General features: G+C 41.6%; 1 protein-coding gene across 2 annotated transcripts in view; it reads left to right on the top strand.

Moving 5' to 3' along the window:
* Positions 1–14,467, top strand: part of DCX (doublecortin) — a 74,445-nt gene that overhangs the window by 47,048 nt on the left and 12,930 nt on the right. The window contains exons 3-4 of one of the 2 annotated variants that reach the window (XM_054388595.1): positions 7,365–7,467; positions 11,411–11,533. In XM_054388595.1, coding sequence (XP_054244570.1) covers positions 7,365–7,467; positions 11,411–11,533 — 226 coding nt within the window. Of the gene's footprint in view, positions 1–7,364; positions 7,468–11,410; positions 11,549–14,467 lie in introns of both variants that reach the window. The other variant, XM_054388594.1, reaches the window with a different exon arrangement.

Genomic DNA, 14,467 nt, shown 5'->3' with positions numbered 1-14,467 from the left:
TGGGCTATTGACCTTCCTCCTCCATGCTTTCTGTTCTATTCTATTTCAAATGTACCCATTTCAAATACTTAAATAAACAGGCACCTTGTGCTGCAGCCCTTTTCAGAGTAGCATTTCTTCATGCATGAAGTCTTACAAGCTGCTGTGCACATACATGAATGAATATTTCTTATTCCAGTTAAATAAGCACCACAAATGCCTATTATGGCAAAACCACATATTGGTCAGAAGCTGGTGTCCCTATTCTAGTTTAGTCACATAACAAAATAGTCCAAGGACAGAAAGCACTAATAATCAACCTATTTTCATCAATAAAAAGGTGTAGATCTTCCTTCTTGCATCACAGAAAACACTTGATCATGATGACTTGCCCAGAATTTTCTCTTCTGAAGGTGAGAAAAGAAGAAAAATCTTTCCAGAAGAGTGGAATTTGTTTGTTTCAATCAAACTATCTAGGCTTAAAAGTAAGCCATGGCTCTTCAGGAATAGAAGAAAAAGTTGAGATCTCTGAATAATGTTTTAAAGAATGGAAATCTTGCTGCATGTTTCTGCTGAGAGGTCAGAATATGGACTCTGAAACCTAGATGGTCAAGATGGTTTTTCCTCCCCTTCATGATGGCTTACTGCAAACACAGTAGTGACAAGTGAACACAATCCTGGTCTTGCAAGGTTTCCGCATGGATGTTTGGTGGCATAGGAAAACAGAGATGGAAGAGCAAAGGGCAGAGTACTCAGAGATGGGCTCCCCAAAGTGCAACTGCACATACCTCCATGGCATGGCAGGAAGGGGCATGCAGGAGTGCTCCTGATCCAGCTTTGAGAGTCAACATCCATGCTTTTTCTGCCTGTCTTTCTATTGCTTATTCACTTTAAGCAATATTTTTTCATAAAAGCAGAGAAGTAATTCTCTTTTTATGAATGCAAATGTGAAATCTGTTGAGTGGGTGTGTGCATACTTTAAAGAAATAATTGAATCCAAACATCTCTTCTTTTTAAATACAGGAAACCAGAATCTAATACAATGTAAATCAATTCAGCATCTGCTTTGGGCTTGCAGCCTTCAGAATGAAAAAAAAAATTAATATTAATGAATTAAGTGTCATGCATTCCAATATCAATACATTTATTTTCCATCCTCCTTATGTCTTCTGAAATCTTATTCTTTCTGGATATGTGGTGAAGAGCTTGTCAGAGAAGGGAAAGCAATCCACTTGAAGTCTGCTCCACGTGTTCATTAATTCCCAATACTCACTCTGGCACGTAGACCTTCAGGAGTCTTCCTGTGGGTTTGGCTTCTGTGCCATGCTTTACTGATTGCAAACACCCAACTGATGAACTGTGAAGCATCATTGCCTTTGTGATTTAGGTCTTTGGCTTCTCAGACCTCAAAAAAACATAGCACTGCCAGTTTGAGTTGAGCTACAGGTGTTGGAGTATAAATAAGCCCATCAGATTTCTGGTTTGAGTTAAAACAAGAGTTTAAACAGATTTTTGTTACATTGTCAGCTCAGTTAACTCTCAGTGCTTGTCTAACTACTAGTCTGACTTCCTCAGAAGAAAGAGGAAGGGCATGAGGAGGTACCTGAAATATGTTAATTGTCCTTAGCTAACAGATGGTCAGATGTGTTCAACTTCATAGCATTTATAGAAGCAACTTAGAAAATAAGGGAATGTTCTTAATTCAGTTCTGCTCTTGGTAGGCTTTATGTGTGTGTGGAATGCAAATTGTCTTCCATGGTCTTTTTGGCCTTAAAGGAAGCTGTTTCTGAAGAATTTTTTTCCCCTGTTCTGAACTCTGGAAGCCAACAAGCTGAAGAAGATTTGAAGAAAGCAAATGGACATTTCTTGAGCATAAAAATTAGCTCTCCAGAAACTTAGGGAACAGTTTGAAGCTACCTGTGTAGTGGAATTTTAGACTGGTTTGGCTTGGAAGGGTCTTACACAGGTTACCTAGTCCAACCATGCTGTAGTGAGTAGGGACATCTACAACTAGAGCAGGTTGCTCAGAGCCCCAGACAATCTGAGCTTGAATATTCCCAAGTATGGTGGCTTCTACTACCTCTTCTGCTGTCTAAATTCTTAAGGAGGAGGGATATTACAGAGAGAACAGTTAACAAAGTCGTTATGACCAAGGGAGAGAGGAGCAGAGGGTGAAACCTCACATTGCCCTCACTTATCCCAAGATTTATGCAGAGTCAAGCAGTTGGTTAAAGATGACAGCCTCCAAAATGGAAGACATTAAGCTCCCAGGTTGAACCTGCGGTGATGTTATTCCACATCTCCTTTGACAGACCTCTGCGGGCAATTTAGACAGAGGACTTTCCTCATTCCACAACATAAGGAAGAGAAGGAACGACTGGAAGCAGGACGTGTGCATAAATTACTGTTCTTCAGAATCACTAGTTACAGTCTCTGATCATTTATCATTCAGCCTCACTAAAAATAGGAACCTCTGATAAAGACATTTCTCAGAAAGGTAACAAAGACAGTTCCATTAACCCTCCCAGTGATGTGTTCATCTTCAAAGACATGTTCTCTCATCTTCTTGGAAAACAGTGATGGCCAAGTCAGAGGCCTCCTGCTAAAGTGGCAGCCACAGAAGCTGCAGAGCTTTATCCAGCAGTGAAAGCAACCAAAATGTCTGCAGCCTGCTGTGTTCTTGCTGTGACAACATTTATATTGTAGTTGTAGAGAGTGTCAATGAGGGCAAGCCATGAGCCACACAGACACAGGCACCTGTCGTTCTGCAGGTCAAACTAAGGCTTAAGTCTTCAGGCTTTTGATTCTAATTATTTTTAATTATTGTATTTATTCATGACTATAGTTTTTAAGTGCTGATGCTGCCTCCTAGAGGATGGCAGAAATAGCCAGTTATTAAGAGCCATGGGTACATCTTGTGTATTTACTGCTCCTTCCCCAGGAGATCTCAGAACGTCCACAGCGCCACAGATATCTTAGAAAACTGAGTTCACAGAGAGATGCTTGAGACAAACTTCATTTTGTCAGAAATCCTGAAAAATGCTTAGGTCTACAACTACTGTATTAAAATCTCTCAGAAGGCTCTATCTTTCCTTTCTGCAATTAAAACTGCTGCAGCAGGCAGTAATGGACTGTCACTGCAGAAATCCTCTCTTGGAAATCTGAGCTGTATTGTCCTCTCAGGGAAGGTTTTTTTCTGTAAGTAGAGAACGATCTCATTTAACAAGAAAAGAAACCAGCCTTAATGAAAACCTGAGAAACTGCACACAGTTTTGTACTTATTAAAATCTCTGCTAGTCTCTACCAACTCCTTTTATTCCATAATACATATTAGAACAAAGAAATTTGATACCATCAAATCTATTAGGAATAATTACTTTATAAAAATTAGCTTGTGCCTCATAAAATCAGAGAATTGTTTAGGCTGGAAAAGACCTTTAAGTCTGTTGAGTCCAACCATTATCCTAATACTATGAATTCTGGTGGTAAACCATGTCCTTTAGCACCACCTCTACACATCTATGAAATGCCTCCAGTGATGATGATTGAACCTCTGTGCTGGGCAGGCTGCTCCAGGTGTTGACAACCCCTTCAGTGAAGAACTTTTTTTGAAATGTCCAACCTAGACCTCCCCGGCATAACTTGAGGCCATTTCCTCTCACCCTGTAACTTGCTGCTTGGGGGAATGGACTAACCCCCACCTTGCTCAAACCTCCTTTCAGGTAGGTATAGAGAGTGAGAAGATCTCTCATCAGCCTTCTCTTCCCCAGGCTGAATAACCCCAGTTCCCTCAGCCACTTTTCACAGGACTAATGTTCCCTAGATGCTTCACCAACTTTGCTGCCCTTCTCTGAACCTGCTCCAGCACCTCAGTGTCTTTCTTGTAGTTAGGAGCCCAAAGCTGAACCCTGTATTCAAGGTGTGGCCTCACCAAGTACAGGGAGACAATCACCCGATCACATTAGACTCATTGACTGGCAGGTGAAGATTTAACATCTCTCACTGGAATTGCTTAAGCTACAGGAACTGGAAAGAAAACATTTCATGCAGTATGATCCTTTTAAAGTCAATATTGTCTTTTTAACCCCAAATTTCAAATTAAATATTATCCTTCCTTAAACAAAGGCACACACACGTATCTTGGAAATCAAGTCTGTTTATCCTTTCTACTGCCATTATAAACACAACTTTAGTTTTTATTAGAAATAAAAAAGCTCATAGACTTAGAAGTGGAAGAAGACACAATCTTACTGATTTGAGGCTTTCCAGTGTCATTGCTAAGGGTGCATGATAAGGGTCACCATCAAACCCCCCATTTTCAGGCAACAGCACAGGTCCTTGCGCTAGCAGGCTGCTATTGAGCTTTGTTTTGTGCTTTAATAAATTTCTAGCTACGAGCACAATGCTTTCTTTAAAACCAAACTAAATGATTTTCAGGTTATCAGCTGGGGTAAAGTTTTGTTGATGTGAACCTTCTTTCAGGCTTTTCAATGGTGTCCCAGACTAATTATTGAATGTAATTGGATCAGTAGATTAAACTGGAGCAGTACATACTCTTTCAAAACAATCCAGACTGCCTGGGGGGAGATTTGTACTATTTTGTTTGTACTGATAAAACATGAAAATACAGATTCTTGAAGAATAGAGATAAGAAGACTTATAAGGTTATCCAGGAGTCTCTAAAAACCCCTAAACCAGTTTATGCAGGGTAGAGGTTTGGTCTTGCTTGTCAAGAGCAACTCTGAAATGTTCCATACTGGCTACTAAGGTCTCAAACCAGCTTCCCCAGCAGAGCATCCCATTGTCCCACTTCCCAGCTTGCATCCTCCTGAGCTTCATGTCCTTCAGGGAATGAGCACATCTAGGGCTTTTTCCTGGTGTTTTTCTAAGCACCACTTGGGCAAGCTGGATCTTTGTGCTGTCAGATCCAGCTCTTAAATCTCACATTTGCCCAAAGAAAGTTTATTCCAGCAACTTTCTGTAGACAGCTGTACGTATGGAACATGTTTCAGGGACATGTAGTCATGACCAAAGATTTAAGTTTACTAAACAATAGGTAAATAAAAAGTACCACACAAGGGGTGAACACAAGCAACAGAGCTAAAAGTGCATGCTATCTGTCACCTGCTGTTTTCTGAACTTTGCAGTATTTTGGACTATTTCATGTGAGTGGCGTTGGGGTTTGGTGCTCTTCTCTACCATTTTGTGGTGAGTTCTTAACAGTGGAAGTTGCAGCAGGAAACAAAAAAGGAACAAATAAAGCAATAACAGAAGTTATTGTTTCCTGAATATTAGGAGCTCAAGAAACAGATTATTTCATTTCTTTACCAGCCTCCAGTTTTCATCCAGCCAGTTGTCCATAATTATAAAATACACATAGTAACCTATATCTGAAGGGACAAGAATGCAGTAAAGTCAGCTGCAAGTATCTCTGCTTGACATGTGATCAGGCACCCTAGTGAGGCCACATCTGGAGTATTTGGCCCAGTTCTGGACTACCTAGTACAAGACAGACAGAGAACTCCTGGAGAAACAATAAATAGAGGCTAGAAAAATGCTGAGGGGACTGAAGCATCACTGTAAGGAGGAAAGACTGAGAGACCTAGGGCTGTTCAGCCTAGAGAAGGGCAGACTGAGAGGGGATCTTATCAATGCTGATCAGTATTCAAAAGGTGTGATCAGGAGGATGGGGACAGACTCTTCAGTGGTGATCAGTGACAGGAGGTTCCATCTGAATGTGAGGAAAAACTTTGCTGGGAGGGTGCTGGAGCCCTGGAGCAGGCTGCACAGAGAGGTTGTGGAGTCTCCTTCTCTGTAGAGATTCCAAACTTGCCTGGACATTGTGATTCTGGGCAAATTGCTTTAGGTGAGCCTGGTTAGCTGGGATGTTGGCCCAGATGATCTCCAGAGGTCCCTTCCAAATCCCACCATGCTGAGATTCTGTGATTTCATGATTCAGTGCCACTGTCCTTGGGGAGAGAACTGTAATACAAAGTGCTGGCTTGAAATCTCATGTCTTCCATGGGAAAATTCTCTGTAGATAACATTAGCTATTTTCAACCTAATTTTAGGCAAATAGAAACTGGAATTCATTGAAGTTTGCAAAGAAAATTCTACCTTTGATCAAAGCCATGGCAGATTTCAGCTTGCTCCATTTTGAAAGCCATGCCAATGCAAAAAACAAGCTTTTTGTAAATGTTTGGCACCATAACCAGAGCTGGCACTCTTAGGCAGTGCTTTAATTATACATTATATTAATCAGTGTGAAATGCTGAGTCTTATTAAGATAGCCTAAAGCCTTCTTTATAGTTGATTTATTTGAGCTTGAAATTAACTTTTCACAGTCCAGCTCAAAGAGATCAGTAGATATGAAAATTCAGCTCTGCCTGTAGTACATTTCCACATGGATATCACCAGCACTCTCTAGTTCCTTGCATTGCATCTGCCCTCTGTAAAGACTCCAGTGCCTAGACATGCCAACCAACTGGGCACCAGCTGTCAGTCTCATTCCTCCATTATAAGTGGTAGTTCCAATCTTGAGGTTGCTTGGAATGGTCTCCTGAAGAAATGGAACTTCAAATAAACCATGTTTATTCTGGGCTTACCCATGTGCCCACATGTGTGCCTGGTGGGCTGCACCAGGCTGGCTGATGATTGGAGATGTTCCACTTTGGTGTGTTTACAAATGAGTATTTTTTTATACTCCTGACACAGTATATGGATGTCAGGAGCTCAGACTGTCCAGAAATTCAGTTGTATGCAAAGTCAGTTGGACAGAGGTACTTTGGTGACCCTCTAGACTTTGGAGGCAGGTGCTGTGCTTCACACTCGCCTCTTGAATAGCTACACAAAAGCTTTAAAGTTGTGCTTTCCAACATTTTCTCTGTAGTATTTTTCTCCTTTTCAAAATAACAGTGTTACTTGCCACTGCATATGAGTTTTCAAAGCATTTTCTGAGGATGGAAGAGCATGATCTTTCTATAGGCTGTCGGTACAAAGTTACCAGCATGGGCAGTGCCATCCCAGCCTTGCCTTCAACATGGCATGTGGGGCATCTGGCTTCTTGCTTTAGTAGCTCAGGAAGGTGTGTGTCATTCCTTAGGATGACTAATGCATTCTGTCAACTCCTGAATGGACTGGAAATGCCAGACCTCAGAGAATTTGCAGGGTATTTGGGATTTTGATGTTTTTTTTTTATTACACTTTTACACTTCACTTGCCCCCAGAAGCTGTGAGTTGTGCACCAGGCTTGCAGAAAGCAGGACTGAATTAACATGGGACAGGGGAACAGCAGAGAGTCAGCTCCCTCCTGCTTAAATTAAAAGTAAGCCATGTCAGAGTGTTGCCAACTAAAAATAAAATGAATGACTTTGCTCTTTCTGTAGGTGACCTGTCTCCATGATTTCTTTGGGGATGATGATGTGTTTATCGCCTGTGGTCCAGAAAAATTCCGCTATGCACAGGATGACTTTTCTCTGGATGAAAGCGGTAACAGCAAACACACTGCTCTCCAGTCTGTGGTTTTGTTTGATTTCCTTTGACTTGCTTGTATCAGATAACAATGCTGCATGCTTTTGTTCTGGTTTTTAAGACCGAGTACATGGAATTTAATGTCCTTCTGTGATAGTTGTACAGTCAGAGCATATTATGATGGGGCAAACACTGACTGAGGTAGCCCAAGTCAAAAGAAACTCCTACACCATTTGACATTTACTGCAGAATCTGGGAGTGTATCCCTGTAATTTTATCCAGTTGCAGTCAGACTGATACATTTTCCTTAAGAACTACACAGTAGAAGGACTCTTGTCCTTATGTACACAAGTGAATATTAAAAATCGAGAACAAGCACGGTTAAAAGAAAAATTCCACCCTCCACTGCTCTTTTGCCAATTCAAACAGCAGGGCAATAATTCCCTCTTTTTGGGGAGGAAGGGGAGCAGACTGGCACAGCACCATTATTTGTCCCTGTTACAACTGCAAGCCGAGATCTGAGCATCTCTCAGTAATTAAGCCATGAGATCTTTTGTATCACAGAGTACTCAGACCTTGCTTGTAGAAGTTACCATGTACCCCACCTGGCAACTGTACAGACCAACTGGCTGGCTGCTGGTGCCACTGAGTGTGGCAAGAGTAAAATAATGTAACTTTGACCATTTGAGTTAGAAGAAAATAGGGTCTCCAAATAATCAGGCTCATTTTCCAAAGCTCTAGGTATCCTAAATAAGGAAGAAGAGCCCCATGCTGTCTCATATGCCACCAAGTAGCTCAGCACCAATGACCAAAGAGGATTTTTGCTGTACATGAGCAGCCTCTAATCCTACAACACTGTATTTTTATAACTCTTTTGCAAGCCCGATTTTATTTGATGCTGGTACTTCTGACCTGTGTACTCCAGATGAACCCATTTGACGATCCTGGATAATTCAAACAAAGTTTCCAAGGCTCAGCTGAAATTTTGCAGGCAGAGAATAAAGCCTGTGTCAGGCTGGGGAAGCAATCTGTAACCTGAGCTTCACATTTTTTTTAACACATGGGAGTTGGGTCAGCTTCATGAGGAGTTCATGCTGTAAAACAGTTTGGATGCAGTCCTGGCAGACCAACTTGATGGGAAGCCCATCTCTCTGACTGCACTCTTGGTTACTACTGACTTTTCCAGCTTGGATTTCTCTAACAAAAATAAGCCAAGCCTTCTGTTGGGAAGGTGCCAAGTAACTGCAGCTCTCAGTGGTATTACAGGAGAGCAGGGGTATCCTGCACATGAGGAGCTCTGAGCCAGCATCATTTTCCCTTTATACACCCGTCATCCTTTCTTGTTGAGTCAGATGCTTCAACGAGAACTCTTAAGTCCTGAGCTCTAGCAGAGTAATGTCACTTATTAAAACCTCCCCTGTCATGGGGTACTTTTTCTTTCATGTTTGGATGACATGCACTTGGATTGCTGGTTATTATGTTCACTCTGGCAGGATATCAGGAAACAAAATGAGAAATGTCATAAGAGAGGATTATGTCATCTTTTTCCTCCTGACTACCCACCCCAGCTTCCTGCCTATAATCCCTGTTGCTGAGCACCTTCCAGAAGAGGTTGCTCTATTTCATTCCTACCCACTGGTTTCAGCATCAGTCCAGGGGATGTCATGCCCCCTGTGTTGTTCAGAGACCTTTTCACACTACCTTCACACTGTCAGAACCTTGTTTTGACATATGCAAATGCTCAGTGATTGCTTTTAGGGCACAGACACTTGCCAAGGGCTGAGCTGGAGGAATCCCTGAGAATCAGCCTTTCTGTGCTGGAAAATGCAAAGCTGAGTTTGTTTTCAGAGAATTACTCCCCTGAGAAGAAAATAAATGTGAAAACTCTTGAAAACATGCAGCATAATGTATTTTCACTTTTAGGGTGTATTTTTAGGGTAATTCAGGTCACTAAATATAGATATCTGGCACCCCTTGAAACCCCCTTGGTTTCTGAGATACCCACATGATCTATGATTGACAGGTATCACACGGGGGCACCAAGAGACACTCTGCTCCAAGGAGGTTGTACTCTACTGCATCTCACACAGTATTTGGTGCCTGTTGCTAGACAAAAGAATTCAGTTCCAAGATTGAAATGTTGCACTGTTATGAAATACTTATATGCAAGAGCCTTCAAAAATGTTACCCCTGCAGTGACTGAAGATGATCTGCCCCGATCTTTTGGCTTGGCTGGTTATCACCAGGAGCAGCTATTTACACACTCTCCCTAGTGGCTATTTCACAGTATCTCATCTCTTTATCAAGGAGGGATATTGAAAAGGATTCCCTGTTGAGGTGGATAGTTGACCTCCCATACCTCCCCATAAAGTCATTACTGCTCTTTGTGTATTAAAAAAAAAAAAAAGAGAGGGGCTACAGTGGTGGTGGAGCCCCACGAGCCTTTCTATGTCATCATCTGGGAAAAATCAAGTACCTTTAGAAAAAATCCACATAACCTTTTCTATCCTTGATTTACAGTTTCCAAAATACATTTAGCAGGTGACAGAATAAACTCACTGTAGGTTTAATTATTGCTATGCAGTGTCCCTGGAGCACAGGGCAGCCTCTTTTCATGTTCTCATACTGCATGACCCAACAGCAAACTCTCTTGCAAACCATCTGGAAAAAGTAAGAGACTGACTCTGCACTGTTTGAGGGAAGCCTGGGGAAAAATTTAAGGCAATTACATTTTCATAGATATACTGATATATAAATAAATAAAATACACATTTAGGTCAAACAATTTATTTTCGGTTGACCAATTCTTTACCTGCTATGTGCTGCCTTTAGTTGATTCCCATTAGGGAATCCAGTCAAGGGAGTCCTCAGTCCAGCCCATGCATGCTGAGCTGAACCCCTCCATTAAAAAATGTCTGTATATGGAATATTTAATTCATATCTGGCTGTTGTCAGGTCTTGGTGAGGACAGTATGTTATAGGAGATGAGGTGAGACCAGTTAGAATTTGACAAAAAGGAAATCCCCTTTTTATTCCTGCCTCCTTAATTGGGTTAAGTTAATAAGTTGAGAGGTAGAAAGTGCTTTTTCTCTTGGCTCTCAATGTAAACAAACCCTGGGTTTGAAGATCTGGCATGCCTGAAAACCTGGGGCAGAAGTTTGTTAGCATTTCAGTTCCCTTCTGAACAACACTGTGGACCACGTTTACATTTTCCACATTTCCCCTGGCCTATTTATTTTTCAAGAAAACACAGTTGGGCTTCTCATCTGCTCTTTAAGTACATAAATCTATCAGACTTGTTTATACAAACTTTTTGGAAAGGGGTGAACGGTCAGGACAGAGGATGTGTTCTGTAAAACCATTTTGTCTTCTTTGCTTTCTGCATCTGAGAAGTTGCAGCTTGTTGAAACCACAGAAGAGGTTGGTTCAGGCTTGGTGAAAGCCTCCTAGGGCAGATGTCCCATCTGCCGGTTGGAGACCTTTATGTCATGCCATGAGCTGTTTGCTGGCTTTCTGCACCTGTATAAATTGCACTCATCGTTCCTGCTCCTCGGTCTTCATGGAAAGGTTACAGCAGATGAACTGTATTTTAGGTCTGATTCTTCCCTCATCGTTGGTCATTTTCATTGTGCTCACCAGTTGGTGAGAACCAAGGCATGGGGAAGGGCAGAAAATCTTTGGCAGGACACAGGTACAGAGATGGGCCTTGTTAGGGAGCCAGCCTAATCTTGATTTACACCCTCTCAGTACCTCTCTAGAACAGAAAGCTGTTCCTCTTTTTCTCTTCCCCCTCAAAATTCTTCTTTCCACTCTGGAGACCATACAGAGATATCAGCTTTTAATGTTTTCCACAGCTCTTGGGAGAAAGAGCACTAAGCTGCCCATGGATGTTTGATAGCTGATGTCCATAGGCAGTGAGAGTAGGTAGGGAAATAACCAAGATTGCTGTCTGCTTCCTTAGAGTGCCGGGTGATGAAGGGAAGCCCTGCGACTGCCACAGGCAGTAAGTCATCTCCCACTCCTCAGAAGAGCTCAGCAAAGAGTCCAGCCCCCATGCGCCGGAGCAAGTCTCCAGCCGATTCAGGTAACCATCAAGATGGTGAGTGATTATTTTCTGGTATCTGGACACTAACTGTGCTCAGGAGAAAAACATCTTTTGTGTATGTTTGGATACACTGACTTTGGGGGTTTGCATATGAAACTTTGGTATTTCTTGAAACCAAGAAACTGATGCTAGGGTACAGAGGCACTTAGTAAAGCCAGGTTGGATGGAGCTTTGAGCAGCCTTGTCTAATGGATGATGTCCCTGCCCATGGCAGGGGGTTGGAACTAGATGATCTTTCATGTCCCTTCCAACCCAAACCATTTTATGATTCTGTGAAGTACTGGAAAGAAATTCTCTGGTTGGTTAAGTGTAGTGGTGGCTTTAGGCCATGCCAGCCACAAGTGCCACAGCCTCACAGCCTTCTGCTTTAACAAAATTGTAAAAGAAATTTCCATTTCAGAGGCAGGAAAACCAGGCCCACAGTGCTCCTTTATGTTCCCTATAGACTGACTTAAAAGAACCTCCTGTACAATGCAAATGTTAATTACTGGACAGGTCAGAAATGTCCCATTCTAATCCATGTCTAAAGAAGATCAGTAACCTTCCAATTGGAAAACTGGTCATGGGTTTATTGATATGATACTGAGACCTATACTTCAGTAATAGAAAGAAAACAGGAATCCTAGTTCACTGCAGCAGCTTGCACCATTTGAAATGCCTCCCTTCCTCTCCAGTAGCAACTGGGTTTGTCCTGGAAAGCTGCAGAACCTCTAAATTGAAGGCCAGGCTGAATATCACACTTCTGGTAGTTAATAATTTTCAGTAATGATGGAGAAGGCAGATCTCTAAGTGTGTCATCTGTCTGCCTGTTTTTTTGCAAAAGCGGTAGACATGGCCTTTCACTAAAATGCCCAAATGAGCACCTCAGGATTCAAGCAGAGCTTCATAGCTTAAATTCAAGGGACCCACAGTATTGACACAGGTGACAGAAAACAGAAATTGCTTTACACCTTCATGGTAAAACATTACATACTGCATGTGAACACCACACCCCAGCTGCCCAACAGCAGATATTGGATTATTGGATATAAAATGCTCCTGAGAGTATTCAGAATGACTTTCTCTAGGAAGCAGTTTATCTGTTGGGGCTCTCTTGACATTCTTCAGCCTCTTAAAGAGACAATGTGAAATTGGTTGGCACATGCCAAGACTCTGTGATTTTAAAAAGTTATTTCTCTGTAAGCTGATTCTGCATTCAGAATTTTCCTTTGGGATTCTAGTTTTGGCTGTTGTTAAACTGAGGCTGCTGCAATCTAAAAAGCTTTACAATCCCAAATGCACAGTCAAGTTGTGTAGGTACATGAAAGGCATGATGGAAAATACATTATTGATTTAAAAAACCCAAACAACACCCATTCACTGATCTGTGAGTCAGCTCATGCATGAGCTGTGAAATAACATTTAAACCTTGTCCATAAGTATCAGGTGCTATTACCACCAGAACTGGACTTCCTGCATGGCCATGTAGTCTAATGTGGAAAGGCAACTATTGTGTCCCTGATTTTAACTGATTGCGTGACTCACAGGAACCAAATGGTGAGTCATCTGATGAAGTGTAATGAACAGTTAGTAGATCCTTTCAGAAAGAGATTTAAATAACCAGAAATGCTGAACAATAGCCAGCTCCTGCAGTTAAGGCCAGTAATGAAGGCCAAATCAGGTTTCTCTAATCCATCTAGACAAGGGTCTCTCATACTTCCCTGTGATTTCAATACAGAAAAAAACCTGGCAGCTTAATGAGAATAGAAAAAGACTGAGCTCTTTCAGCTCTGGAAAGGTAATCAAAGACCATTGTTTTCTCAGGACAGAGAGAAAAAAGGAATGTCATCTTGTGTTCTTGTCCTTGAATTTGTAGTACAGTAAGTGGGTTTACCCATTTCTTAAGAGTCAATATTTATATTTAGCTGGATTTTGAAGTTATCAGATTACAAAGGCAAGGAATACTGAATGAACTGTGGTTAATAAAAGACTATCTGAACCTTATTTTAATTTACTTTCAGAAATATCACGTTTAATGTGTGAAACTATTTAAATGAAGCTTTATTTCAAGTATATTGAATATTTTGCTATGTGTTTGACTTCTTATACATTTGTACCTTTCACCTTTGCTGTCTTTCACTCTGCTGTGGTTCTTCTATCAAAACTTGGAGTTACCTTGATTCTGTGTTGCACCTTCTGTTTGTTTCAGTTCTTTTTCATGTAGATTTCTGTATTTTTTTTAAATCCTCCCAGTCTCTAAGGCCATTGTGACATATCTAGGCAGACTCTGAAGTAAATTGTTGTTTGTGTGAAAGAGATCTGAACCCTCCTCATTACAAGTACACCACAGCTACAGAAGAGGATTTTGCCTTCATCCATTTCTATCCTAATTATTCCATTTCTCTATTAAATAATGTACCATTTTCCCATATGCTTTATCAGGGTTGACATGTGGACAGTGGTCTGTACGCGTTGCCCACATAGGCAGCTAAGGCTCAAAGCAGATTGTGTGTGCACAACTGAGCCTCTCTCCTTGGCAAGAGCTTTGATGCTGCCAGCAGCTCATGGCCAAAAGTAATGTCACTGTTACAGCACAGAAGGAACGCAAAAAACCCTGCTTCACAGAGCTTGCTAGTGCTAAGTCTGAGGATGTATTGACAGCATGAAAACTCTGTGTCCACTCTCCTTCCTACTCACTGGGTGAAGGCTTCGGCTCTTTCTGTGTTAACACAAATAAAACACCTCTTATTCAAAGCTGTGGAAATGCTGTGTGCCCCAGCAGCTATCCTCCACACAGACCAGGGTATCTGGGGACTTCTAGTTTCCTCCAGTTTCTTCCACCAACTCACTCTGTGGCTCTGAGTACATTATTTATGCTGTTCATGCCTTATTTCCCAATGGATCACCCAGTGATAACCAATCTGTATACAGAAC

This window comes from Indicator indicator, chromosome 17 (genome assembly GCF_027791375.1).
Source record: "Indicator indicator isolate 239-I01 chromosome 17, UM_Iind_1.1, whole genome shotgun sequence".
In the NCBI taxonomy this organism is placed as follows: Eukaryota; Metazoa; Chordata; class Aves; order Piciformes; family Indicatoridae; genus Indicator; species Indicator indicator.
This window is presented reverse-complemented; position numbering and strand designations above follow the sequence as displayed.